This window comes from Mirounga angustirostris, unplaced genomic scaffold, assembly GCF_029215605.1.
Source record: "Mirounga angustirostris isolate CCGP_5_RB_7025 unplaced genomic scaffold, mMirAng1.0.hap1 SCAF_10, whole genome shotgun sequence".
NCBI lineage: Eukaryota > Metazoa > Chordata > Mammalia > Carnivora > Phocidae > Mirounga > Mirounga angustirostris.
Genome location: NW_026991718.1, coordinates 70,956,025 through 70,981,654, shown reverse-complemented (window position 1 = coordinate 70,981,654; position 25,630 = coordinate 70,956,025). Strand labels below are relative to the sequence as shown.

General features: G+C 38.8%; 1 protein-coding gene across 2 annotated transcripts in view; it reads left to right on the top strand.

The window, feature by feature from the left end:
* PPP1R21 (protein phosphatase 1 regulatory subunit 21) overlaps positions 1 to 25,630 on the top strand; it is a 62,941-nt gene that overhangs the window by 6,661 nt on the left and 30,650 nt on the right. For both annotated transcript variants that reach the window (XM_045885038.3, XM_045885035.3), the window contains exons 2-12: positions 3,321 to 3,389; positions 6,085 to 6,231; positions 9,453 to 9,554; positions 10,713 to 10,877; positions 11,058 to 11,116; positions 12,092 to 12,186; positions 15,889 to 15,941; positions 16,434 to 16,583; positions 20,312 to 20,413; positions 20,506 to 20,594; positions 22,981 to 23,117. In XM_045885038.3, the coding sequence (XP_045740994.1) occupies positions 3,321 to 3,389; positions 6,085 to 6,231; positions 9,453 to 9,554; positions 10,713 to 10,877; positions 11,058 to 11,116; positions 12,092 to 12,186; positions 15,889 to 15,941; positions 16,434 to 16,583; positions 20,312 to 20,413; positions 20,506 to 20,594; positions 22,981 to 23,117 (1,168 nt within the window). The remainder of the gene's footprint in view (positions 1 to 3,320; positions 3,390 to 6,084; positions 6,232 to 9,452; positions 9,555 to 10,712; positions 10,878 to 11,057; positions 11,117 to 12,091; positions 12,187 to 15,888; positions 15,942 to 16,433; positions 16,584 to 20,311; positions 20,414 to 20,505; positions 20,595 to 22,980; positions 23,118 to 25,630) is intronic.

Below are 25,630 nucleotides of genomic sequence, written 5' to 3'. Positions count from 1 at the left end.
CACTAATGCACTAGTGTGGCCGTACTGAATGCTGAAATGCGGGATGACGCCAGATGCTGTGAAGTGTCATTAACACGGCAGTGGTATGTGCTGAGCTTCTGATTGTCATCCTTGTTTACCTCCATAAATGTATTAGGTAAATATTTCTAAAGGAGCTGCATTTTCTGCCAAGCAGTTTTATTGAAACCATGTTTTTGTTGTTGATTCGTTTAGCAAACAGTATTTTCCAAAGGAATATCCAAATCATTTTTTGTTGAAATCAGATTGAATTCTATACAGTAGTAATTTAAGAGTTTTGTTTTGTGGGACGCCTGGCTGGCTCGGTCGGTGGACCCTGGGACTCTTGATCTCGGGATTGAGTTTGAGCCCCAAGTTGGGTGTAGAGATTACTTAAAAATAAAATCTTTAAGAAAAACATTTGTTCAGAGTAGGCTGTTAGTTTGTTTTAAGTAGCTTTTAAGTGTGTCTTAGAAATGAAAGTTGAGGTCTTTTTCAAAATTGTCGTGGTTCTGGTCCTATAGAAAGTGATCAGTTCAGTAGATTTCAAGCTCCATCCGTAATTTCTTGAAGCAGTCATTGGGATCTTCTAAATACCCCAGAAAGAAGAGAGACGTAAGAGATCACAGGTCAAAGTTAGGACAGGGGAATGAAATGAAACCTGAAGCCTGAAGTCATATTGCTGTCTTCCGGCTGTGTGGGTTTGAAAGTGTTTATTGAATTCTGTTATCCAAGAGTATGTTGATCCTGCTGCAAAAGAAAATACTGCCTGATGGAAATCAATATTAAAGTAGTACTTTCTTTTTTCTGAACTTGTAGAGCAGAGGTGCCCCAACTTTTTCTGTAAAGAGACTATTAGTAAATATTTAAGGCTTAGGGCTGTACATTTTCTGTTGCAACTACTTGTCTCTGTCATTGTAGCTCAAAAGCAACCATAGACAATACGGAAATGAGTGTGGTTTTGTTTCAGTAAAACTTTAAATTAGGGGCTCCTGGGTGGCACAGTCAGTTAGGCGACTGACTCTTCCTTTTTGCTCAGGTCAAGTCGTGATCTCAGGGTTGTGAGATCGAGCCCTGCATCAGGCTTCATGCCCAGCGCAGAGTCTGCTTGAGATTCTCTATCCCTCTCTCCCTGCCACCCCCCCCCGCCCCCATGCACTCTCTCTCAAATAAATAAATCTTTAGATTTTTTTTTTTTTTTTTTAAGATTATTTATTTGAGAGAGCGAGAAAGTACATGAGAGGGGGCAGGGTCAGAGGGAGAAGCAGGCTCCTCGCCGAGCAGGGAGCCCGATGCGGGACTCGATCCCGGGACTCCGGGATCATGACCTGAGCCAAAGGCAGTCGCTTAACCAACTGAGCCACCCAGGCGCCCAATAAATAAATCTTTAAAAATTTTTTTAAAAATTAGGTAGCAGGCCAGTATGGGCCATGGGCCTTAGTTTGCAATCCTTGTTGCAGGGAATTTAAGTAGGAGTAAGTACTGCTGGTTATCTTGTATTGTCCCTTTTAAATTTAAACTCTTGGTAAACCACTTCTTTCACTTCTTCCTCTCCTCCATATCCTTTAGCACAAGGCCTTACACCAGGCAAGTTATAATGTTATCTGTTATCCCTTTGATTCTAGTCTAGTAACAAGAGTTCTGTTTCCATTCTTGGGGCACTTTAAGATTTAGAAAGTACTTTGATAGGGGTTTCTTATCCGGTTCTCACAACAATGTGAGAAGAAGGAAGATAGGTTAGATGTATTCACCCATGTTATAGATCATATAATTGAGGCTCAGAATGGTTAAGTGAATTTTTCAAGTTTAAATTGTCTACTAAATGGCAGAGCAAGATTTGGGTCTTCTTTCTGTTGTAGTGAGCTGTATCTTTAACTTTCTAAAAATAGAAGAAGCTCATTTTTTAATCTGTCTTTTGCTCAAGCTGTTGAATATCCTGCAGTATTCCCTGCTTTTCTTAGATTCTTAGCTAAATTTTGTATTGAATTCCACATACTCAGTTTAAGGTTTAGTATTTAAATATTCCTATCCTTTTGGCACAGAGGAGGGTCATTTCTGTTCTCAGGAGACAGATTTGAGTTATGCTAATTAGAAGTAGATTTTTTTTAAGCTCACAGATAAAATCATTCCCTTTGTTCAGTTTCTCAGAGAACCTGGTCTTTCATGGTCTCTGTACTGAACCTTCAGAATATGAGTCTGTAAACCTTTTGCTTTGGCTACATAGGACTTGTATATTTCTACTTACATGCTCAGTGTTGCTGAGAACTTTCTTCTTCCTACAGAAGTGGATTTTATCTTTCGAAATTCTGCAAGTGGTGGTGGTATACCTATATACATAGACACAATTCATTTAGCTGTAGAATTCTTGATTTGTATGCTTTATTTAAAATGAAGTTATACCTCAATTAAAAAAAAAAAAAAAAGCCTGCGTCCTACCTTTTCAAAGACTTTCCTAACCTCTCCAGCTTCCTTCTTTTTCTCATTTATATGTAGCTTTAGACAATAGTAACCAATATTGTCTAATGGCATTATGACTGGAGTCAAATATGCTGGGGTCTGAATCTCAGCATTGCCACTTAACTTCTCTGTACCTCAGTTTGCTCATCAGTAAATGGACACAATTCTAGTACCTACTTCATAGGCTTGTAAAGATTAATGAGGTAATACATGGAAAACACTTAGGACAGTGCCTGGTATATGATGAGTTTTCAAATGTTAGCTGCTATTACCAACTTCTGGATTGAGTCTTCTTAGTTGCTTTCACACACTGCCTTACTGATGCCTTATTGCAAGTCCACCATTCCTGAGGCTCTTGTGGGGGATGATATTTGCGTGACTAATATTAGGCACAGTGTCCTGCTGGGTATGTTTAATGCCCTACACTTTGATTCTCTGTAGAGTTCTTATTTCATAATTAGTCTGATTGTATGTATTTTACAAATGAATGCGTGCCAGAGTTTCAAGGAAAATGGCATACGTGGTACCGTATTATTTATGATATTAGTTTTCATTAGTATTTAGGATTAGTTCATTGTATTAGTTTTTATTTAAGGAGGACACTTGGTTTGACAGAAAGAACCATGTTCTGGATGGAAGTCAAGAGACCTGGATTTTAGTGTTGATTTTGCTGCTGATTAATATTATGTCATTGGGCAGAATGATGATATCTACTATCCTCTTCCATGCTAATATTTTTATTCTCATATATATGTGAGAAGATAGTTACTCAGTGTAATCATTCCTGTGAAGTAATGGTAAGTGATTTCCTTGCTACAGGTGATTGCTTTATATTAAAAATTAACTATTGCTTCCTGTGTTTTCAGCTTCGGGCTCAGAATCAGGTCCTGAAAAAAGGTGTTGTGGATGAACAGGCGAATTCTGCTGCTTTAAAGGTATGAAACAGTATTTGTATTGTGAGGGTTAAGTTAGTATTTGGTGATACTCAAAGCAAGGAATTCAGCTGGTTTTCTGTGTTGAAGTCCCAACTATGACACTGATTCACTAGGGATGGGAGAAGGTAATAAAGTTTTTTGTGTTTGACTTTCTTACTTGCTTAGGTATGAATGTGATGCACTTTGATTTCCTTAGCTAAAAATCACAAAAAAGAATTATTTGACTTTATCTCCTGCATTTTTCTTATACCTTACGGCCTCTCTTTAGCTGAATTCATGGGGATTAATAGAGCTTCTTATCTGTCTTCATCACTAGACAGCACTCTGAGGGGGCCTTTGTCATATTCATATGCCCAGTATTCAGCAGATTGTTGTCCCCTAATGAATGGATTTGAAAGTGTGAATCATTTAGTCCATTAATCTTGCTTTTGGGTTGAGCTCTTTAATAGTAATAACCTGTGTAAATCAGGTTACTCTGTTTGAGTGATATATTTTATCATCAGCATCTTTACTACCTGAGGGGTGAAATACGATAGGAGATGAAGAAATTTGTTTCTACCTCATTCTGGTAGGCATGTCATAAATATTGCTTAGTGATATTTTTAGTTGGATAAATTAACTCTACGATACAGATTTCTTCTTGGCCTGTTTCCATTAAATATACTGTCTGTGTCATTCTTCACTCTCTCCCTTGCTCCCTGTTGAGACAAAAGGGATTAGGATTCCCCTTTACTCATATCTCTTTCTGGAATAGCCCCTAACCAGTGACCTATCCAGGGTGATTCCACTCAGGTAACCCAGAAATACGTCCTTTTACTTAGCTTTACCCTAGAGAACTCTGTCTTGAGAGTGCCCCCCCACTCAGGTGCTGTTGCATGGACTTGGGGCTGAGGCGGCTGAGAACACCGTACCCATACTTCCAAAGCTGTCTGTGCCCAAGCCAGGATTATTAAAACTAAGCTTATTTATAGTCACGATTTGTTAGTCAGTTATTATTTAACCTAAATCATTGAAGAAATAGTCATTAATCTCTCAACAATGTTTAAAACCTATGACTGGGAAGGATATTTCCTCGTGTGTCTTAGTAGCCCACTCTGGGCATGTGACAGCATCCTGTTGCTGGTTGTGTTTGATTAACTCTGCAATTTTGCAATGGTGGTGACATTGGTGATGGTGACGGCAGGTTCTGTTTGTTGAGCTCTCACTGTGTATTAGGCATTGTGCCAAGCACATTGCACCCACTCTGTCAGTTAGTCTTCACACAAGTCTGTGAGCGCAGATAACGTTATCATCGTCCCCAGTGCAGAAACTAGGGTTTACAGAGAGGTTGAGATAGCTGTCTTCTGAAATTGGTGATTGGTTAATGGAGTTGGAGCATTAGTCAGCTGGTGATGAATTATAAGGATGTAAAGAAATTACTCTTTGTTTTACTATTCATTGCGGTGGTTATTACAGTTCTAGTAAGAATGGCAATTTGCTGGTTTGCTCAGTGGGAAGGTTGGGATGTCTTCTGTTACAGCAGGCTTTTGATAGGTTGGGTTTGTCTTTTCAGTGAGTTGTTGGACACAGTAAGCATTCATTGATTTGGATTTCTTTAATTTGAAATACATGATGATTTGGATATGGGCTGGGTCTGTATTTACCATGAAGCTCCAAGCAAAAATTAAGGGCTTACTAAAAAACAATAGAAAAGAAAAATGTTTCTCTGCTTAATGGAAACATTATTCTAGCCTTCTGGCTGCTTGCAATGGGCAGATAATGTCAGTAGCTTGCAGACACCAGCCTTTGGTTTCTAGGTTGCTCTTTCAATATACTTCAGTCACTTTGTCATTAAAGCTTGACCTCGTCTTAGCTTTGCAATGGTTTTTCAGTGAAAGTAATATAACTGCACTGCTTTAAATATACAGTAGTATATGGTCATCTGTGTTTGATTACCAGTGAACACAAAGTTGTCACAATATCATAAGTAAAATATAGTGAGAATAATATTTTTTTTAAGATAGAGCAGAGCTAAATACTTCTCTAGATTTCCACTGTCTTACCTCATTATGGTGTAAACAGTATAGAATGGGCAGTAGAAGATACATTGTTTAAATTTTAGATTTTGTTTCTATTTTTACTTAAAACTTTTAGGTGAATTGATGCAGAACACACAGCATCTAAAAATATTCTTGTGTTAGGATAATATTGATTTTTATCTTTGACAAATCAGAAATAGTTTAAAGTAAAATTAAGTGTAGTGGAAGGACTTCATTTTGAGTGACTTAAATTCAGGGAGGATTTATTGAAAAAAATGAATGCAAATAAATTGCTTCCTATTCTTACTTACTGAAGGGCATCATCAGTGAGTAGGAGGTTCTCTTTCACAATTCAGGTTTATAAAATTGTCCACCTCAGGCGTTGTGCCTCCTCACTGCCAGACGCCTATGTAACAACATATTTTACTTTAAGTTGATGACTGTTATTTCAGTATATATGCTTTTTTAATTTTATTTTTAAATTTACTTGGTTTGGCTAAAAAAAATGATTTTGTCAAAAAACAGAGCTAAAAACATGGGAACTGGCATGATAAACATACAATGTGAATTCCCTAAAGCAAGAGGTTTGATCATATTTTAGTGAAACAAAAATAATTTCATTATTTGAAACCTTAAGGCTAAATTATAAAGAATGGTCTGTTTTCACTTTGATGTAGGAACAACTGAAAATGAAGGATCAATCATTGAGAAAACTACAGCAGGAAATGGACAGTTTGACATTTCGAAATCTGCAGCTTGCCAAGAGGGTAGAACTACTTCAAGATGAATTGGCTCTAAGTGAACCCCGAGGCAAGAAAAACAAGGTAGGTCAAATAAAAGCACGTTAGGGAGGCCTTGTCTGCTAGGTACAGACATCTCCAGGCCATCTGGGTTTTAACAGAACACCTCCCCTCCAAACTCCCTAATGTTCCATTATTACGCCTGGGTATTGGTTCAAGGAAGCAGACACTTACGATTAATATATGTAGTAATATTAGAGGCATTTTTATACGAAAGTGAGTTTTGAATAATTTGTTAGGAGCAAACATGCACATACTAGATTTAGTGTCTGAGAAAAGTGAAAGGAATATCTCATACTGGTCAAAATTACTGATATCTTTCAGTTATACTGAGTTGCCATTAACTCAAGGTAGGGCAAATAAAATGAGAAACAGTGTTGAAGTGTAACAGCTCATGTGAGAGTAGCAATTGAAATACTCATTCCTTAGGCTTGAAAATTTGCTGTAAATATTTCTTAATATTTATTTTTATGAGGCCATTTAGTATTCTTGTCTGGTCATGTAAAAATAAACTTTTTCCATTATGGTTTATATAGTGAGACATGATTCTTACTTCCATAAGATGGATGGTCTGGTACTTTTGAACATTCTGTGATTAAGAAGTTGCTTTTTTTTTTTTTTTTTAAGATTTTATTTATTTATTTGAGAGAGAGAGAGAGAGAGCAAGCACAAGCAGGGGGGAGGGGCAGAGGGAGAAGCAGGCTCCCCGCTGAGCAAGGAGCCCGATGCGGGACTTGATCCCAGGACCCTGGGATCATGACCTGAGCCGAAGGCAGACGCTTAAACGACTGAGCCACCCAGGCACCCTGACTCTTTTTTTTTTTTTAAAGATTTTATTTATTTATTCATGAGAGACAGAGAGAGAGAGAGGCAGAGGGAGAAGCAGGCTCCCAAGGAGCAGGGAACCCGATGCGGGACTCGATCCCAGGACCCTGAGATCATGACCTGAGCCGAAGGCAGACGCTTAACCATCTGAGCCACCCAGGCTCCCGTAGTGATTGACTCTTTAAGTCTGGTGTGTATATAGAGCAGCACCCGGCAAGTGCGTGGATTGAGGCAGTAAAAGTAGAAGGGTAGGAGGGAAGAAGAAGGCCTACAGGAACTCCGAAGCAGCATGGTATGGAGGGAAGAGCACGGGCTTTGGGGTTAAGCCCAGGCTTGAATTCTTTGTCTGCCATTTTAGCTTTGCAACCTCAGTTTCTTCATCTGCAGCATGGGGATGATACTCTCAGTTTGTTGAGTATTAAATGGGATCCTGTAAAGGTGGCTAGGACTGTATTTGCCATATGATGGACAATCAACATAATTCTATGTTAGTACCTTTCCATATACACGTCTCCTACATGAAAGAGTTCTCTAGAGTGGTAATTTTCAAATAAATGGGGAATAGAGAGGGCAAAAACAGGTATGTATTAGAATCACTTGGGGAATTTTGTAAAAAAAGACGTGCTCTGGAAATTCTGAGAGACCCTTGGGGAACCAATAGCCATATCTACTTCAGACATGCTCCCCAGGTTAGTGAGATCCTCCCCCAGTGCTGTTTTCACAGAGGCTGGGGTGTAACACGTATGAACTTATGAATTAATGTTAATTAAAGTTTTCCAAATTTGGAAGCACTAATGACCCAGAATGCCCAGAATATGTCATTCGGCTGTCTTCCTTGTGCAGCTCTTGTGTCCTAAACATGATGGAGATTTAATGTTTTGTTTTGTTTCTATTTATTTTTTATTTTTTTAAGATTTATTTATTTATTTGAGAGAGCGAGAGCACTTGCACAAGTGGGGGGGGAGGGGCAAAGGGACAGGGAGAGAGAAAATCCCAAGTGGACTCTGTGCTGAGCACAGTGCCCGATGTGGGCCTCAATCTCATGACTTGAGATCATGACCTGAACTGAAATCAAGAATCGGTCACTTAGGGGCGCCTGGGTGGCTCAGTCGGTTAAGCGACTGCCTTCGGCTCAGGTCATGATCCTGGAGTCCCTGGATCGAGTCCCGCATCGGGCTCTCTGCTCGGCAGGGAGCCTGCTTCTGCCTCTGACCCTCCCCCCTCTCATGTGCGCGCTCTCTCTCTCATTCTCTCTGTCTCAAATAAATAAAAATTAAAAAAAAAAAATCTTTAAAAGAATCGGTCACTTAACTGACTGAGCCACCCAGGCACCCCTATTTTGTTTTATTTTTCATACAGTTACTCCATTTTCAAAGGGCCTTCTAATCATTGGTTCACATTGGATCAGTAAATAACTTCATTTTAAGTGAGGAGTGAGGGCACAAGAAAGGCAGAGAAGGGTGGTGACTGATGTCTGAACACAGTTTCATTGTTAGACCATCCCTGGAATAGTCTCAGCTCTCGTATTCCATGAAAACAAATGTTCATTATTGGCTCTGTTAAATAGTGCTATTCTTCTATGTAGAAAAAGTTAATATTGGTAAAAAAGGAAAAGGAAGGTTTTTTTCATGATTTTTGAGCTTTTTCCTTGTTTATTTATAGTAGCTTTATTTTATATGGTTTTATGATTTTTTAAAAATTAGAAATTTATGAAACTTTTGTATGAACTTATTATTGTGAATTCTAATTAATTTATTACATTTTCCTAAAGGAGTTTAACAACTCATACTCATGGAATTGCTGAAACTGATTTCCCAAACCAGAAGATCAACTTGAAATGATATATTTTTTTTTATTTTTCTAAATTTACATTCAGTTGATTAACATATAATGTATTATTGTTAGTTTCAGAAGTAGACAGTGATTCATCAGTCTTATGTAATAACCAGGTCTCATTACGTCATATGCCCTCCTTAATGTCCATCACCCAGTTACCCCAGCCCCCCAGCCCCCTCCCCCTCCAGCAACTCTCAGTTTGTTCCCTATGATTAAGAGTCTCTTATGGTTTGTCTCCCTCTCTGATTGAAATGATATTTTTTAGCATATTTTTATGGCTAGCTTTCTGGGCCTGCTGTGTCTTCCAATTGAACTACTCCTGAATTCATCTGCAAAGAATAGTGAGCCTTATCTGTTCATTCTCTCTTTCTTTTTTGAGCTTTCCTGCCCATTCCAATATTTGCAGTTCCTACTTGTGTCAAATAGGAAAAGTTAAATGATGGATTGTATACCTTTTGCAGGATTCTTTGAGAATGTGCACATGTAGAAGAGACAAGCAACTAAGGTGATAGAGAATCTGTGTACCTTAGGATGTTTCTCTAAAGGATGAAAGTTATGTGGACATAACTTATTCTTTCCATCAGAAAAGTGGAGAATCTTCCTCTCAGTTGAGTCAAGAGCAGAAGAGCGTCTTTGATGAAGATCTGCAAAAGAAGATAGAAGAGAATGAACGGTTGCATATACAAGTGAGAAAATTTTTGTTTTCCCCATGAGTTAAAAATGGGTTGTATAATCTGGAATGTGGAAAAACCCATGCAGGGTAGAGTGTTTTGTATATGTGTTTTAATGTTTCCTGTGGTTGTTAGGTATATATGTCCCTGTCGTTGATTCATTTCTTAAATCTCATTCATATCTTAATCTGGATGTGTGTTTTGAAGTGTGCATTTGTTTAGAGGATGGCAGAATAACTTTGTTAAGTTATTTAACAGAATAACTTTATTAAATAACAGTACAGAAATATACTAGGCACTGTTCATTTTATTTAGAAAATGATCAGCTGGATCATTTAGATGGGGGCTTATCAATAAGTAGTGTTTGTTTTTTAAATTATTACCGTTTAGTTGGTTTCTGTTTGTTCACCTGTTAGTCTATAAGGTCTGTTTGAGTACACACCATGTCGGTTTGTATGCCTTCCCCCAGGACAGGGTCTTACTCATGGCGGGAGCTCAAATATATATGAAATGTTGAATAATCAGTTTGCCTCCCAACATTCAGCATATTCAAGAGTCATAGTGTAATGTCTCTGACTGTGCCTCCTAAATTTTTTGTGAAATGGTGAGCATAGTCAAATGGTGGAAAATAAATATGCAGTAATTCTCAGTTTAACATTTTGCAGCTGTTAAAATGAGCTTTGAAAACCTCAGTGCGTTTTGTGTTAAGCATTCATAATTCTTAATTAGCACTGGATTCTTATTAAGGAAAAGAGCTTTACCTGTTTTAGGGATAACATCTATTTGAATTTCGCTTATTTAATTGTGGGAGGTAGCGTAGCAGGAAAGTTATGCCCTGGTCAGTTAAATTCTCTGTGTGCCAGAAGTTGAAAGAAATCCTAGAGCTTAAGAGGAAGGAGGTTGTAGGCTTCGGCATCGATCTCCTGTGTTCAGATCTCATTTCTGCACTGGGCAAGTTGAAACTTTGGTTTCCCATGTGGAAAGGAGGGATAACAATAGCACTACCCCTGACATACTGTGAGGATTCTGTGAGATCAAGCCTGTGCGGGTGTTACGTGGTGAGCGTATACAACCATGTGGAAATTGCTCAGTGAACAGTCACTGCTTTTGTTTTTCTCTCCATTTGTATATATTTGGATATTGTGAGAAGAGAAAATGGTCTTTTCTTTTCAGTTTTTTGAAGCTGACGAGCAGCACAAGCATGTGGAAGCAGAGCTGAGGAGTCGGCTGGCCACCCTGGAGATGGAGGCGGCCCAGCACCAAGCCGTGGTCGATGGCCTGACGCGGAAGTACATGGAAACTATCGAGAAACTGCAGAATGACAAGGCCAAACTAGAAGTAAGCCCCGCTGTTGGGGAGAGCACGTTAAAAGTTAGTCAGGGCTCTTGTGACTCTTCTGTGCACTTTACGGAATGCACAGTTAGTCATTCAGGGGGAGGCTGTTGCCTGTGGTGTCTCCCAAGTGTGCCCGTATGTATAGCCTGAGCCATCTACTTTTCTTTTTCTTCTAAAATTCAGGTAAAATCTCAGACTCTAGAAAAGGAGGCCAAGGAATGTCGGCTTCGAACAGAAGAATGGTATGTGGAAATGTGAATTTCAAGGGGCCCTGAAGTAAGAATCAGAAGACCTGAGTTTTAGTTTAGCGGCTCCTCTCTCTTACTCTCACATTTGAAGTGAGCCAGGAACAGGCCGTCTCCAGGGTTCTCCTCAGTTCTGTTATCTCTAAGGCCTGACACACTCTTGGTCAGCTGGCTTGTGCACTAGTCCTCAGCCTGCAGATGTTTGCGGCCATGGAAGATGGTGTCCTGGGGCTCCTATACTGAGGACTGGATAGAGAAAGCTTTCTGAGAGTTCCAGGCAGGAAAACTAACTCCTTTTCACCGTGCCAACCTTTTAGTGGTACATTTTGAATAAAATAGAGACTATGGGATCTAATTTGGAGATACCTAAATCTTAAAATTCAAATGGGATGAATTAATGGGTGGTAAAAGCATACTCCAGCATTTAGTTGACAAATGACATAATATTAGGTTTCCATAGACTCAGTCATGTGAATTTCTTTAGTTGCATTGGTAGAATTACATGCATGGTTTGGATGTATACCCATGCTCATAATTGAATCAAAAACAGAAAAGTTACTAGATTTTGAGCCCAAGGGGGGGGAAATCTGATATAATACTTAGAAAAGAACTTTACTGTAATACTTGAACATTCAACATTTATGTTAGCACATAAGAAAGATAAAATTTGTGATTTTGAAATGGCTTTAAGATTACTTTGCACTTGGGGAAATAAACTGACAAGATTGTACTAGATACTGGGACTGTGATAAATTCTGACAGTCTTAACGTCATTGAACAGAAGTTTCAGGGGCTTCAGAATTGAGGATTAGTATTTTTCTTATCTTCATCTTTTAGTAACTATCTACCACCGAGAGTATCCCGGTGTCAGGCACGAGTCTCTAAAAGCTTGATACCAGCTGTTGTGGTAACAAGGAAGTGAGAATCCCGTCTGACTGGTGATCATGTGGTTTTGTGTTTTTTTTCTTTTAGTCAATTACAGTTAAAGAATCTTCATGAAGATTTGTCAGGTAGATTAGAGGAATCCTTATCAATCATCACGGAAAAAGTACCTTTTAATGATACAAGTAGGTATATTATGTACAGTTTTCCATTATTTGCAACTTTGGACCTCTCTCTCTGGTAACGAACTAATTAAAAAAGTTTTTAATCTATTTGACAAAAAACATTATTGGCTCAACAGAGGGTTGCTTTCTTTTTGTTTTTTTGATCAGCTGTGGCTCTCATATATGGAGGCTGATTTCAAAGTCAGCCTTCCTGGAAAAGGTAACCCACATTTTTTTTTTTTTTATTGCGCATATTGAGCATATCCCTAGGTTAAAAACCAACCTGCACATAAAGTACTTGAAAATTTGTATAAGAAAAGCTGTTCATGGTGGGGAGAATGGGGGAAGGGCGGTGGGAGATGCATCTTCTCAGCCTGGTATCTCCTGCACTTTTGGTGATCCCCACTGATAGTTAGGAAGCTGACTTGGGTGAGTCCTGCTTCCTATTCATCCTGAGAATGGTTTGGTAATTTACATAGCCAAGAGCAAGAAAAAGAACTTAAAAAAAAAAATCAACTTACAATGTATAACAGATGTCGATTTTGTAATGTTTAGAGAAAAATTAAATCAGAACCTTGAAAACAAAGAATATGTTTTATTTAATTGCTTGGAATTTTGAAGCTTATATTCAAATAGGTAGAGAGTTCCTTTTTTACAGTCTGATGATTAAAATTTTTTACTTCCCCTAAATTTTTCTTCCGAAAGACCTAAGAGGAAAGAAAAGACATCAAAGAAAAACAGTTTGATCTAACACTGAAATCTGCATATGTCATTATTATATCAAAGCCTGAGTTCCTCTGAAAATAACACCTGTTTCTAGTTTCTACATTAATGTAAATAGTGCTAGCATACTTTGATCCACTAGACTTGAAATCTTGGCATTTCGTTTTCCCTTTAATCCTTCTCTCAATCATCAGGTTCTAATAATTTCCTTCTGGATCTCTTTTGGATTTATCTTTCCTTTTTCAGTACTAGTTGTCACTCTGCTTTAGATACTTACGTCAGTGTGGGTTACTTTTAGTTCTGCAGAACTTAGAGATCATTTGCTCAGTGCCCAGCTGGATAGAGAGTACAAGGGATATAAAAATTTCTGGGGCAAAAATCTCTACCCTAAAGGAATTTATAGTCCAGAAGGGGAGAGATAATGTATAGAAATGTCTAAAATATAAGCTAACCTGTTCAATAAAGAGACTCTTGGGGTTTCCGAGGAAGGACAGATTACTGCTGGAGGGGTTGTTTGGGGAAGTCTTTTGGAAGAGGTATGCTTTGAGCTGGGCCTGGATATGTGAGTAGGTTTTATTGGGCAGAGATGCATGAAAATGAACCAGGGAATTAAGTGGAGTGTGGTACGTGGGACACAAGGTGCTGTCATGGTCTGAGGAGCAGTAATTAGCTAAGTGTGATAGGAGGCTAGGATGGGAGGGGGTAGGCAAGTTCTCAAAGGGTGGGTGGGGTTAGACCCTAGAGTTGTGGGCCAAGGAGTTGGGACTCAATTCACAAGATGGTGGGGGTGTTGAAGCCTTTGATCCAGGGAATGTCACGATGAGATCTGTGCACTCACAGAGTTAGTCTGGCAAGGGTGTAGACTGCCCTGGAATGGGGAAAGGGGGCCAAGACTATTGTGGTGCTAGTCTTGGTGTGCTGTTAATGGAGGCTGGAGCCGAGTTGTCAGGGAGATAGATGCAAGCGGGCAGGGGCACTGGAGGAGGCAGTGTGGGGGAAAGATGTGGTGCCAGTGACAGAAATCAGAGAGGCAGATGAAGGGCAGGTTTATGGGAAAGATGTTGAGGTTAACTTTGTTGTTTAATATTCTGACAGATCGGTGTACATCTGTCTTTCTATTGGGGTACGCATTTCTAAGTTAAAGCCTAGACCGTGGAGAGAGACTGCAGTTGACCCTGTTGGGATGGATGGGCCTTGAGAGTGGTGGGAATGAGGGGTACCAAGTGCAGAGAGGCCCGTGCAGCGTCCTTGGAGAGTTCTCCCTCACAGGGGTGAGGAAGGAGAGGGGCTGAGGTGGCGGAGGTGGTGAGGAGCTGGGGAAATGAGGTGACATGGAAGCCGGCGAAGGGAGTGTTCAGCCTGGTGGTGCTGGGCAATTCTAGTAGTGTTGTGGGGAGCTCAGAGAGGGTGAAGTGACAGTAAAGGCAGCTGTTTTGGTGACTCTGAGAACTCAGTGTTTCCTTGCAGGGTAGAGGTGGGCAGCTGAAGGCTAGCACGAGGGTTAGAGGTGGATGGGTGCTGAGGAAACAGGCAGAGACATGCTGGTCTTTGAGCAGCGGGAATGAAAGAGGTGGGGAAAGTTGGGAGCTCAGCAGAGGATTCAGTATGAATGAAGTAAAGGGGAAGAAGTCACTGTGGAGATAGAATTTATAAAGCTGCCACAAATGCTTTTTTTGAGAGTAATTTTGAAGGTGTAGGGAAGAGGAGGGAGTGGTTGATGGATTGGGCCCTCAGGGGCCAGAAGGAGCTATTGCTGGGGACCCAGGGGGAAGATTAGCTGAGGACAGGATATGGGAAGCCATGGACTCTGAGGTGGAGGGTAGGAAACATAAGAACCCCTTGGGCTTTGGCCCTGGTCTTCCTGGAGTTGTAGGGGGAGGCCACCCTATCCGTGGGGCAGGGGAGGAGAGGAAGAATGATGTTAGGGGCTTAAAATGGAAAAGGTTTGGAGCAGATGCCTTGGGAAGTGACACAGCAGTGAAGTCATGGATTGTGGAGTAGCCTTGAAATCCCCTGAAGTTTGGTAAAATTAGGTTGTCACGGACCCTGATCTTCTTTTGTGTTAGCAAGAGCATTGTGGGAAACGATGGACCGGGCTGGGAGGGATAACAAGCAAGGCCCAGAGAGGACTGATAGGAAAGTAGACCGACTGTGGATGGGAGACCAAGCCCTTGGTAGAAATGGGGCCATAAGAGAGAACTGGGTGAGAGCGGCATATGGACTTTTAGAGTCAGATTTTGGCACCAGGTCTTTCCGACTGAGGACCAGGCAGAGGAGGGGCGGTTTGAGTGGCTGAAGGGGTGTGCAGAGATTAATAGAGATGGAGGAGGGAACTGAAGTGTGAGGCCAAGTGTCGGGAAGCTATCAGAGGTTCGGATGGAGTCTGGGGTAGAGAGGAGGACTGTGAGAAAATAAGGAAGCCAACCCAGAAGAGTTAGGATCGAGTCATTGGGATCAGCAGTGGCAGGCATTGGTAGGCTGTCAAATATCATAGTGTCATGAAAACCGTGGTATTTTTGGATGATTGGTATGGCAGCTGTGTGCGGGGTTATTTTAGAAGGGAGCATGACTGAACATGGCAAGATCGTCATGGGCCTTTCTAAGTAATCTTGATAGGCCTCAAGTTTTTTGAAATGATTTCTTAGAAATAGAAAGTCGGGGTTTGTTTGTTTATCCTAAAGTTAAAAAAATTTGGGGGCCCCTGGCTGGCTCAGTGGGTAGAGCATGCGACTCTTGCTCTCTGGGCCGTGAGTTCAAGCCCCACGTCGGGCATGGAGCCTACTTAAAAAAAAAAAAATTAAAAATTGGAAGTATTACTTTATCTGAGAAACAACTGATTCTATATAAATTCCACTATTCTCTTATACTATGATTGTGGCTTTGATCATTTAAAATTTTTACGTAAAGCTGATTTTGCTGCAGAGCATTCATTATTTTTCAGTTATGCTGTTTTCTTATAAACGTAAAATGACTTAATATGCATCCATTTTTGTTTTGTAGAATATAGTCAGTATAACGCTCTGAACGTTCCACTCCACAATAGGAGACATCAGGTAATGATGATGTTTTTATTTTCAGCGATGTGTATGTCAAACTTTCCAGAAACAAGAATTTATTGTTTGGGCCTCTGTTTAATGCACTCAACTGTTGTGTTTAACTTTGGCTTTACTTTCTCATACATTTTTTTAAAAAATTGCATAACTTGCTATTTATTGAATTCATAAGTAATACAGATTTTTGCTCTCATCTGATACCATTAGAACTGAATTACGGGATGCACTTACTTTGTGAGCCATACCTTTCTTCTAGGTTGGTGGGCCTCACACTTACACAGTCTAGGTTAAGTGAAGGAGGTCTGTTTGCCAAAACTGGTGGCTTTCTCATTTACTTAGATGGGAATATTAAAATCCAAGTGGGAGCAAATGAATTTAAAGTCAGGATTAGTTATACTAGAATTTAAATGTTTTCTCTAAAAGCAGACTTTAACTAAAGTTGCCTAAGAATAGTAATTGGATAGCTGACTTTCTATACTTTTCATTTAAAAGCTGAAGATGCGGGACATTGCTGGGCAGGCCCTGGCTTTTGTTCAAGACCTGGTGACGGCTCTTCTGAACTTTCACACCTATACAGAACAGAGGATTCAGATTTTTCCTATTGATTCTGCCATTGACACTATATCTCCGTTGAATCAGAAGGTAAATTTAACTCAAGATACCTGTTCTTTGCCCAGAACAAGTAGGAAGACATGTTCTTTCTTTTCGGACCACTACTGTGCATCAGCCAAGTGCTGTGGGGGACATGGAAGAAAACTAGAATTCACAGTCTTCAACCTTAAGATAAAATGTGGCAAACATGGACATTCTTAAGAAATTAAATACCGGGGAAGTGTGGGTGGTGAGGCCAGTAAGGGATGTGAGGTCATCAAGGAGGGGAGATTGCTGTTGCTGGTAGTGTTTGGGATCTTTGAAAAATGAGCAAGATTTGAAGAAGAGGAGAGAAATAGGACAGGTGTTTTTTCATCCAGAAGAGGGCAAGACCTGAGCAAAGTCACTCAGTAGGAAGGCATAAGGAAGTGAGTGGAGGAAGGGGGAGTGGGGAGGGAGCAGGGAGCAAACTGTTTTGGCAAGAGTGTGAAGTCTTCGAAGTGGAGGAATGAGAGGTCAGATTGCAAAGGAAAAAACATGGTTCCAGACTCTGGAAAGCCCCTGGGGTCAGGCCAAAGCCCCAACTCTCTTGCTTTGTATGTAGGATGGGGGCCTAGTTTTTTTTTTCCAGACTCTGGAAAGACCCTGGGGTCAGGCCAAAGCCCCAACTCTCTTGCTTTGTATGTAGGATGGGGGCCTTTTGTAGTTTTTTTTTTTTTTTAAATATTTTATTTATATGACAGAGAGAGAGATAGTGAGAGCAGGAACACAAGCAGGGGGAGTGGGAGAGGGAGAAGCAGGCTTCCCGCAGCACAGGGGGCCCGATGTGGGACTCGATCTCGGAACTCCGGGATCATGACCTGAGCTGAAGGCAGACGCTTAACGACTGAGCCACCCAGGCGCCCCCTTTTGTAGTTTTTTGACCAGGGTGTGACATAATCAAAAGTGCCATTTTATTGTTGGAAAAGTCAATTTCCTGGCATTTTTCTCTCTCCCTGTTTGTACTCACTGAATAACTTTTGTCACTGGGTATGTTTAAAAGCAAAAAAAAAAAAAAAAAAAAAGTGTGTGTGGTAGAGTTGACCTTTCCTGCTGGGGTATGGAGTGGGAGTGAAACTGCTTCTCTGGTTGAGCTTTGGGGCATTTTCAGGGTGTGTGAAGTTTAAATAAGGAATAAGAAGAGGGTTGGCTGTCATTCCCTTCAGTCCATGTGCTTTTTTGGGGCCTGGCAAATTTTGCTCCTTTCTTTCCTTTTTTCTCCCCAGCTTGTTCTAAAAAAGGATTTAAAGTAGCTTGCAAGACCACATTGAACTGAAAAGAAAAAAATAATGAGTGTATTAGTTCTGTATTGCCGTGTAATAGATTATACCAAAATGTAATCGTTTAAAACAACAGATATTTATTATCTCACACAATCTCTGTGGGTCAAGAATTCAGGAGAAAAGTATCATGATCTTTCATAAGCTTTTAGTCAAGAGTTGGCTGAGGCTGCATTCATTTAAAGACTTGACCCGGGTAGGGCATCTTCTTCCCAGGTGGCTCACTCACACGGCTGGTCAGTTGGCTGGTCAGTTGGCTGGAAGCCTTGGTTTCTCATTGAGGAACCTTCTCTATAGGGCTGCTGGAGTGTCCTCAAGACATAGCGGTTAACTTCCCCTAGAACGAGTGATCCAGGAGAGCAGAGTGGAAGCCACAATGCCTATTATGACTTAGCCTGGGTACTGAGTACCATTCCTGCTACCATCTTATATTGGCCACACAGACCAGCCCTGAAACAGTGTGCAAGGGTACTCCACAAAGCCAAGAACAGCCAAGGCAGGGGTCATTGGGGCCATCTTGCAGGCTGGCTCCCACACGGAAGAAATTGAGGGATCTTGCTGTCAGTGTGTGCTCTAAGTGCCCCATAATGTGGCATTCTGAAACAGTTCTGCCACTCCTCCTACTTAGCTGATTTTTCTTCCCAGCTGGTTTGTGAGTATCATGCAGTGTTTCCAGGGTTTGACTAGTGTTTATGTCCATGTATCCTGTAAGTACCTTGTAGTATAGCAAAAGCTATACTCTGGAGTCAGACTACTGGGGTCCAACCACTTTCTGTGTCCCCTTGGGCAATTTATTTAACCTCTCTGTGCTTCAGTTTCCTGATATTTAAAATGGAGGTTAGAGTACATACCTCACAGGTATATATGTTTGAGGATTAAGTAGATAATACATGTGAAGTTCTAATAGTGCCTGGCACATAGTAAGCACTCAATAAAGGTTAGTTCTTATTATCATTATACCTTACACATAGGAAGCCCTCAGGAAGTGCTTGATTTTCATCAGTTTTGATCGGACTCCACGAATCTATTGAAGTTCATAAACAATTAAACTTTGGGCCTTTGAAATGCTTTTTAATTTCACTGTGGGAAAAAGCTTTCAGATGACTTGGGTAGGGAAAAGAGTACTGCAGCGTTTTAATGTAAAAGTTATATTTTCTTTTATACTTCCTATAATATCAAAAAATATATTTTACTCAATACTTTGTCCCTTTTTTGGAATTTTATTTTAGCTTGTTGCCAAATTATGCCCACACAGTGAGAATCAAATATGTTAATCTTATCTGAAACACTTCATCACTTTGAAGAATTCATGTATTTATCTTAATATTTTACCTTTGGCCTATGAAAGGTTCTATGTGGTTTTTCTAATAAGTCTTATTATTGAATAAGGCTGTATTATTCTGAGAGTCAGAAACCACTTGTTAAAAGATGACCAGAATGTTTAGACTTGTTCATAGAATCATAAAGTAGCATTTATGATTGAAGCCAAGAGAGATCAAGTGAGTTGCCTAGGGCCAAATATCTATAGTTTATAGTATGGCCAGTTGAATCACATTTCTGCATAATGAGATATTACATTTCTATACTGAGAAATCAAAATTTGAGCCATTATACAGTACTTTGATAATTGAGATATTTCATAAGTGAAAATTAACTTTTTGCTTCTAAATTGTCTAAACACCTATAGGATTTTTTTTTCCTGAATTTATTCTTCATACTGAATTAGTTCTTTATAAATACTAAGGTATCAGTGAAAGTTACAAAAGTTTTTTACATCCTCATTTTGGTGATACTTATATTCCTGGAATTTGTTAACCCTGAACATTGTCACAGTAAAAATAAGAAGCTGTCCTCAGTAGACTTGCTTTTTTAAAATGAGGCACATAACATAAAAATCTTTCATAGTTTTTATTTTTTCCTTTCTTTTTTTCTTTCTTTCTTTCTTTTTCTTTCCTTCCTTCCTTCCTTCCTTCCTTCCTTCCTTCCTTCCTTCCTTCCTTCCCTTCCTTCTTTCCTTTCCTTTCCTTTCCTTTCCTTTCCTTTCCTTTCCTTTCCTTTCCTTTCCTTTCCTTTCCTTTCCTTCTTGTCTTTTCTTTTCTTTCCTTTTCTTTTCTTTTCTTTTCTTTTTCTTTTTTTAAACTGAGACCTCTCTAGAGAAGCTGGTGTTTGGGGAAGGCCTGTTGGTGTGGGTTGTAATGCAGTGTCCTCTCTGAGTGTCCTTCTCGTTGTTAATGATGTCACCCCTCTTCAAGTTCCTCCTTTTGGAATGAGATGGGGACTTGGGGATTGTATTTGGAACTGTTAGAGGTGATCATCTCTGTTTTGTAAAAGCCAGACTTTTTTCCTAGAAAAAGTTTCCAGAAGAATTTAGGTTTATAACTCAGTGAGTCCATTTACAAATCTATTGATACTTGTTATTTTCCAGTGATGTAACTCACAGTTCTTTCCCTCCTAATGTAGTTCTCACAATACCTTCATGAAAATGCATCCTACGTCCGCCCTCTTGAGGAAGGAATGCTTCATTTATTTGAAAGTATTACTGAGGATACTGTGACTGTCCTGGTAATTTTCTTCTATGTTTTACAAATTCTGGAAGTGGAAGCTCCTCTTTGTCAAATAACACTATTAACCATGAAATTATTTTTCTTTTCCAGGAGACAACTGTGAAATTGAAAACTTTCTCAGAGCATTTAACCTCTTACATATGTTTTCTAAGGAAGATTCTTCCTTATCAGTTAAAAAGGTACTTACCCTTGAGGCCAAGGAGCTTGGGGAGTTGTGGGGTGTCCCCTGACCTGTGCTGGACTTGAACTAGCGACATGTGACCCTTGTGAGCTGCCTGATCTTTCTGCACCACAACCAATTTGGACTTCTATGAAAAAGGAAAATAATGGCTTGAGCAGCATAAACTTACATTTAAGAAAATTGAATTGTAGTGCACCAGTTAGGGTTTTTTGAGTAGTTCTATAGCGTGGTTACTGCTATAACCACATAATGCTGTGAGTCAGTATTTTCAGTGATTGAATCACACATTTATTGAAAGAAATCTTTCAGTTTTATCCTTTTTGCTGTAAACATTTAGATGGAGGTTATAGTAATTAGCTTCTACACTTGGATCTATAATCATTAGGTTTCTTTGAAGTGGTATTTTCTTGTTTTTATTGTTGGTGGTTTATTTAAGTTATAAACTAAAAACTTTATCTGCCCCAGCCCTCATAGAAGATATCATTTAGTAACCTTAAATATTCTTTGTTATGTATTTCTGGATGGGAAAGAGAAAATAATCCATATAACTGGAAATTTGATAATTGATTTTATGTTTTGATACTTTTGGCCTAAAATTACCATGACCCCTAATTCGTCTAAATCTTTTCATCCTAAGATTTAGCCTTAAAAAAAAAAAGCAAAGAATAATACAACTGGAACATAAGAGAAATAAGAACATGTATGTATTATAATATATTGCAAGATAAGATTTAGAAAATATGTAGATGAGTAACTCATAGATACTGAAAATATGCAAGTAATTATGGTTCATAAATCCTTATAAAACCAAAGTAGTAGGTTTTATCTTTTCAAAAATGTAAACTTTTGTTATTTAAAAAATTTAATATGTGTTAAAAGCCATTTTATTTCCTAATTCTAACCAGACAAGGTATTTCAGTAACCAAATTTTCTGATTTGTGGATATGACAGAATTTTAGGAATCAGGGAATTAGGACTTAAACTAATAATTATGAATTATAGTTTCATTCAGATTCTTACATCTTATGGTTGTTCAATGTAAAAATTTTTGAAAATTGACTTTAGAAGTTTAAATAACACTAAATTGAATATATTTTATTGATTTGGCTTATGTTTAAGAGGACTCTATTTGAGAACCATTGCAAAGGAAGCATTTACTACTTGAAACGGTTATGCATTTTTATTTTACCTTAATTTATTTTTTCACTATTAAGTTTTTAGAAACATTGGGTAAGTCTTGATCCTAGATTCCTATTCTTGGAATGTTTTGTCCCCTACCTCATTATGTATTTATGTTTTTAGGCAACTTGTCATCATTGGTTTAAAAACCACTGTAATTGACAAGATGACATATTTTTTAGTAATAAATGGGCTTAGTATTGAATGAAGCTGTCTGGTACAAAGTAGAGAAAGAGAAGGAAAGGGATATGATTATCATTTCTGTGTTAATAATTTTCTTGGCTTTATATAAAAAGCATTTTGCTTGATTACTGGCACATTTTTAATAAACACTGTTGAGAGTCCATGTGTTTTTTTTAACCATATAATTGTTTTCCCAAGTAACCATTTAAAATAGAAAATGATACAATGTATTATATGAATGTTAGCCATTGATTTTTAGATTTGTGTATATAGATTCTTTTTTCAATCTGTTTGGCTTTTACAAAGACATATAGGTTTCTTTAGGAATTCAATGTATGAAATATTTTTCTCCACAAAAATAGTTTTTTTTATGTTTTTCTTTTTTTGTTTTTTCCTTTCTTTTTTTTTAAAGCAAGCTCTATGGGGCGCTTGGGTGGCTCAGTCAGTTAAGCATCTGCCTTCTGCTTGGGTCATGATCCCAAGACCCTGGGATCGAGCCCCGCATCGGGCTCCCTGCTTGGTGGGGAGCCTGCCTCTCCCTCTGCCTCTGCCTGGCGCTCCGCCTGCTTGTGCTCTCTCTCTGTGTCCAATAAATAAATAAAATCTTAAAAAAAAAATAATTAAGCTCTATGCCCAGTGTGGGGCTTGAACTCATGACCCTGAGATCAAGAGTGCTACGCTCTATTGACTGAGCCAGCCAGGCAGTACTCCTCAAAATTTTCTTTTCCCCTCAAAGTATTTTTAAGAGAAATAATTTTGTGCTGCTCTTAGGATGGAAAGACAAAGGGCATCTGCTTTTTTTTGTTTTTTGTTTTTTCTGTTTAGTCCTCTGTTAGTCGTTTGCAGCAAACAGGCGTGTGTATTGTGGTCTAGAAAATGGAACCTTATAAATGAGATCATTTTTTTTTTTCCCCCTTGGAAAGTTTCTCTTTGGTTATAGTTGTTTGAGAATTCAGATGATTTATTATAGCTATTTGAAAATCGTTAGGATGCTCACTTTTGAAAAATCTGCTCATTCCTAGTTTAGAAGAAGAATGTGGATCTTCTCTTTGCACATCTGCATTGAGAGCCAGGAATCTAGAGCTGTCTCAGGACATGAAAAAGATGACAGCTGTGTTTGAGAAGCTGCAGACTTACATCGGTCTTCTCGCCTTGCCAAGTAAGTTTCTTGGTTGCTCATGGATCAGCTTGAAGAACTTAGAGTATAAGAAGCTGGAGAAAGCAGATGTTTAGCTTGTTTGAATAGGAAGAGTATAGGAATCTGGAGTCAGAAAAACTTGAATTCAAATCCTCCAGCCCCTTACACATTTATGATCTTGGGCAAATCACTTTACTTCTCTGTACCTGTTTTCCCATTTATAAAATGGAGGTAAAGTGATTATTAAGTTAAATTAAGAATGTACAATATTAGGCATTGAAGACATGCATTAAATATTAATTTCCTTTCTCTCCATCTTCTTTTTTAAATGGAGAGGGGCAAAGCATAAGAATTTGTAACAACTTTCCAACAAGTAGCATAGGGGAGGGAGGTTTGGAAGGAAAAATGTCATTTGTTTCCCTTTGGTCTAACTTGAAGAGAGTATTTCCAGGTAATTGAATGGATCTCAGTTTAAATGATGTTTTGAGAATGCTGTGATTTTCGGGTACTGTGATTTGTTTTTTTTGTAACAGCTTTAATGCGATATAATTTATATACCATATAATCTACCCATTTAAAGTATAATGTTCAGTGGTTTTTAGTATATTCACAGGTATGTGCACCATCACACATCAAAGTTAATTTTAAAATATTTTCATCACCTTAAGAAGAAATCCTGTATACTTTAGCTATCACCTCATTCCCCTGTTCCATGCCTCCCTGGCACTAAGCAAGTACTGATATACTTTCTGTCTATAGATTTGCCTATTCTGAACATTTTGTATAAATGGAATCATATAATATGTAGTCTTTTGTGACTGCTTTTTTTCACTCAGCATGATGTTCTCAAGATTCACCCATTCCTTTTTATTGCAGAATAATATCTCATTACATATCCCACCACATTTTATTTACCCATTAGTTGATGGACAGTTTGTGTTGTTTCCACCTTTTGGCTATTATGAATAATGGTGCTATAGATATTTGTGAACAAGTGTTTGAGTGGGCATAGCCTTCATTTCTCTTGGGTGTATACCTAGGGGTGGAATTGCTGGGTCATATGGTAACTATGTTTAACTGTTGGCAGAACTGCCATACTGTTTTCTAAGGTGGCTTCCAACCAGCAGAGTATGAGCGTTCTGATTTCTCCACATCCTCACCTGCACTTGTTATTATCTGACTTTTTGATTTTAGCCATCCTAGTGTTATCATCTGACTTTCTGAAGTGGTATATCATTGCAGTTTTGATTTGTATTTGCCTAATGTCTAATGATGTCAAGCATCTTTTCATGTCCTTATTGGCCATTTGTATATCTTCTTTGGAAATAGGTTCATTCAGATCCTTTCTCTATTTTTCAGTTTGGTTGTCTTTTTATTATTGAGTTTTAAGTGTTCTTTATACATTCTAGATCAAATCCCTTTTTGGATATGTGATTGACAATATTTTCTTAAATTTTGTGGGTTATCTTTTCACTTTTTTGATGGTATCTGTTGAAGCACGAAAGTTTTTTATTTTGATGAAGTCCAATTTATCTTTATTTTATTGCTCGTGCTTTTGGTATCATATCTAAGAATCTGTTGTCAAATGTGAGGTCATAAAAATTATCCCCTATGTTTTCTTCTAAGAGTTTTATAGTTTTAGCTCTTAGTTGTCTTTGATCCATTCTGAGTTAATTTTTGTATCTGGTGTGAGGTAAGGCTCCAACTTCCTTTTTTGCATGTGTTTATCCAGTTGTCTCAGCACCATTTATTGAAAAGACTTCTTTCGCTATTGAATGGCCTTGGCACACTTGTTAAGAATCAGTTGATCATAGATGTATGGATTTATTTCTAGACTCTCAGATTTATTCCAGTGATCTATGTATCTATCCTGTGCCAATACTATACTGTCTTGATGACTGTTATTTTGTAGTTATTTTTGAGATCAGGAAGTGAAAGTTCTCCTACTTTGTTCTTCATTTTCAAGATTGTTTGGCCGTTCTTGTTCTCTCACAATTCCATATGAATTTTAGAATCAGCTGGTTAGTTTCTACAAAGAAGTCAGCTGGGATTCTGATAGTGATTGTATTGAATCTGTAGATCAGTTTGGGGAGTTTTGTGGGTTGAACTGTGTCTCCCTAAAAGATATGTGAAATTCTACCCCAGCACTGATGTATGTAACTTTATTTGGAAATAGGATCTCTGCAGATGTAGTCAAGATAAGATGGGGTTCTACTAGTTTAGGGAGAGCCCTGTCAGTCCAATGACTGCCATCCTTGTAAGGAGAGATTTGGAGACAGAGACACAAGAGAGACTCAGGGAGGCCATATGAAGACAGAGGCAAGGATTGGAATTAATCCTGCCATAAGCCAAGGAACGTGTGGGGCCAACAGAAGCTGGGAGAGGCAGAGGAAGTGTGGCCCTGTCAGCACTTGGCTTCCAGAACTGTGAGAGAACTATCTTCTGTTGTTTTAAACCACCCCCTTTGTGGTACTTTGTTACAGCAGGCCTGGCAAACTAATGTGGGAGTATTGCCATCTTAATGATGTTAAAGT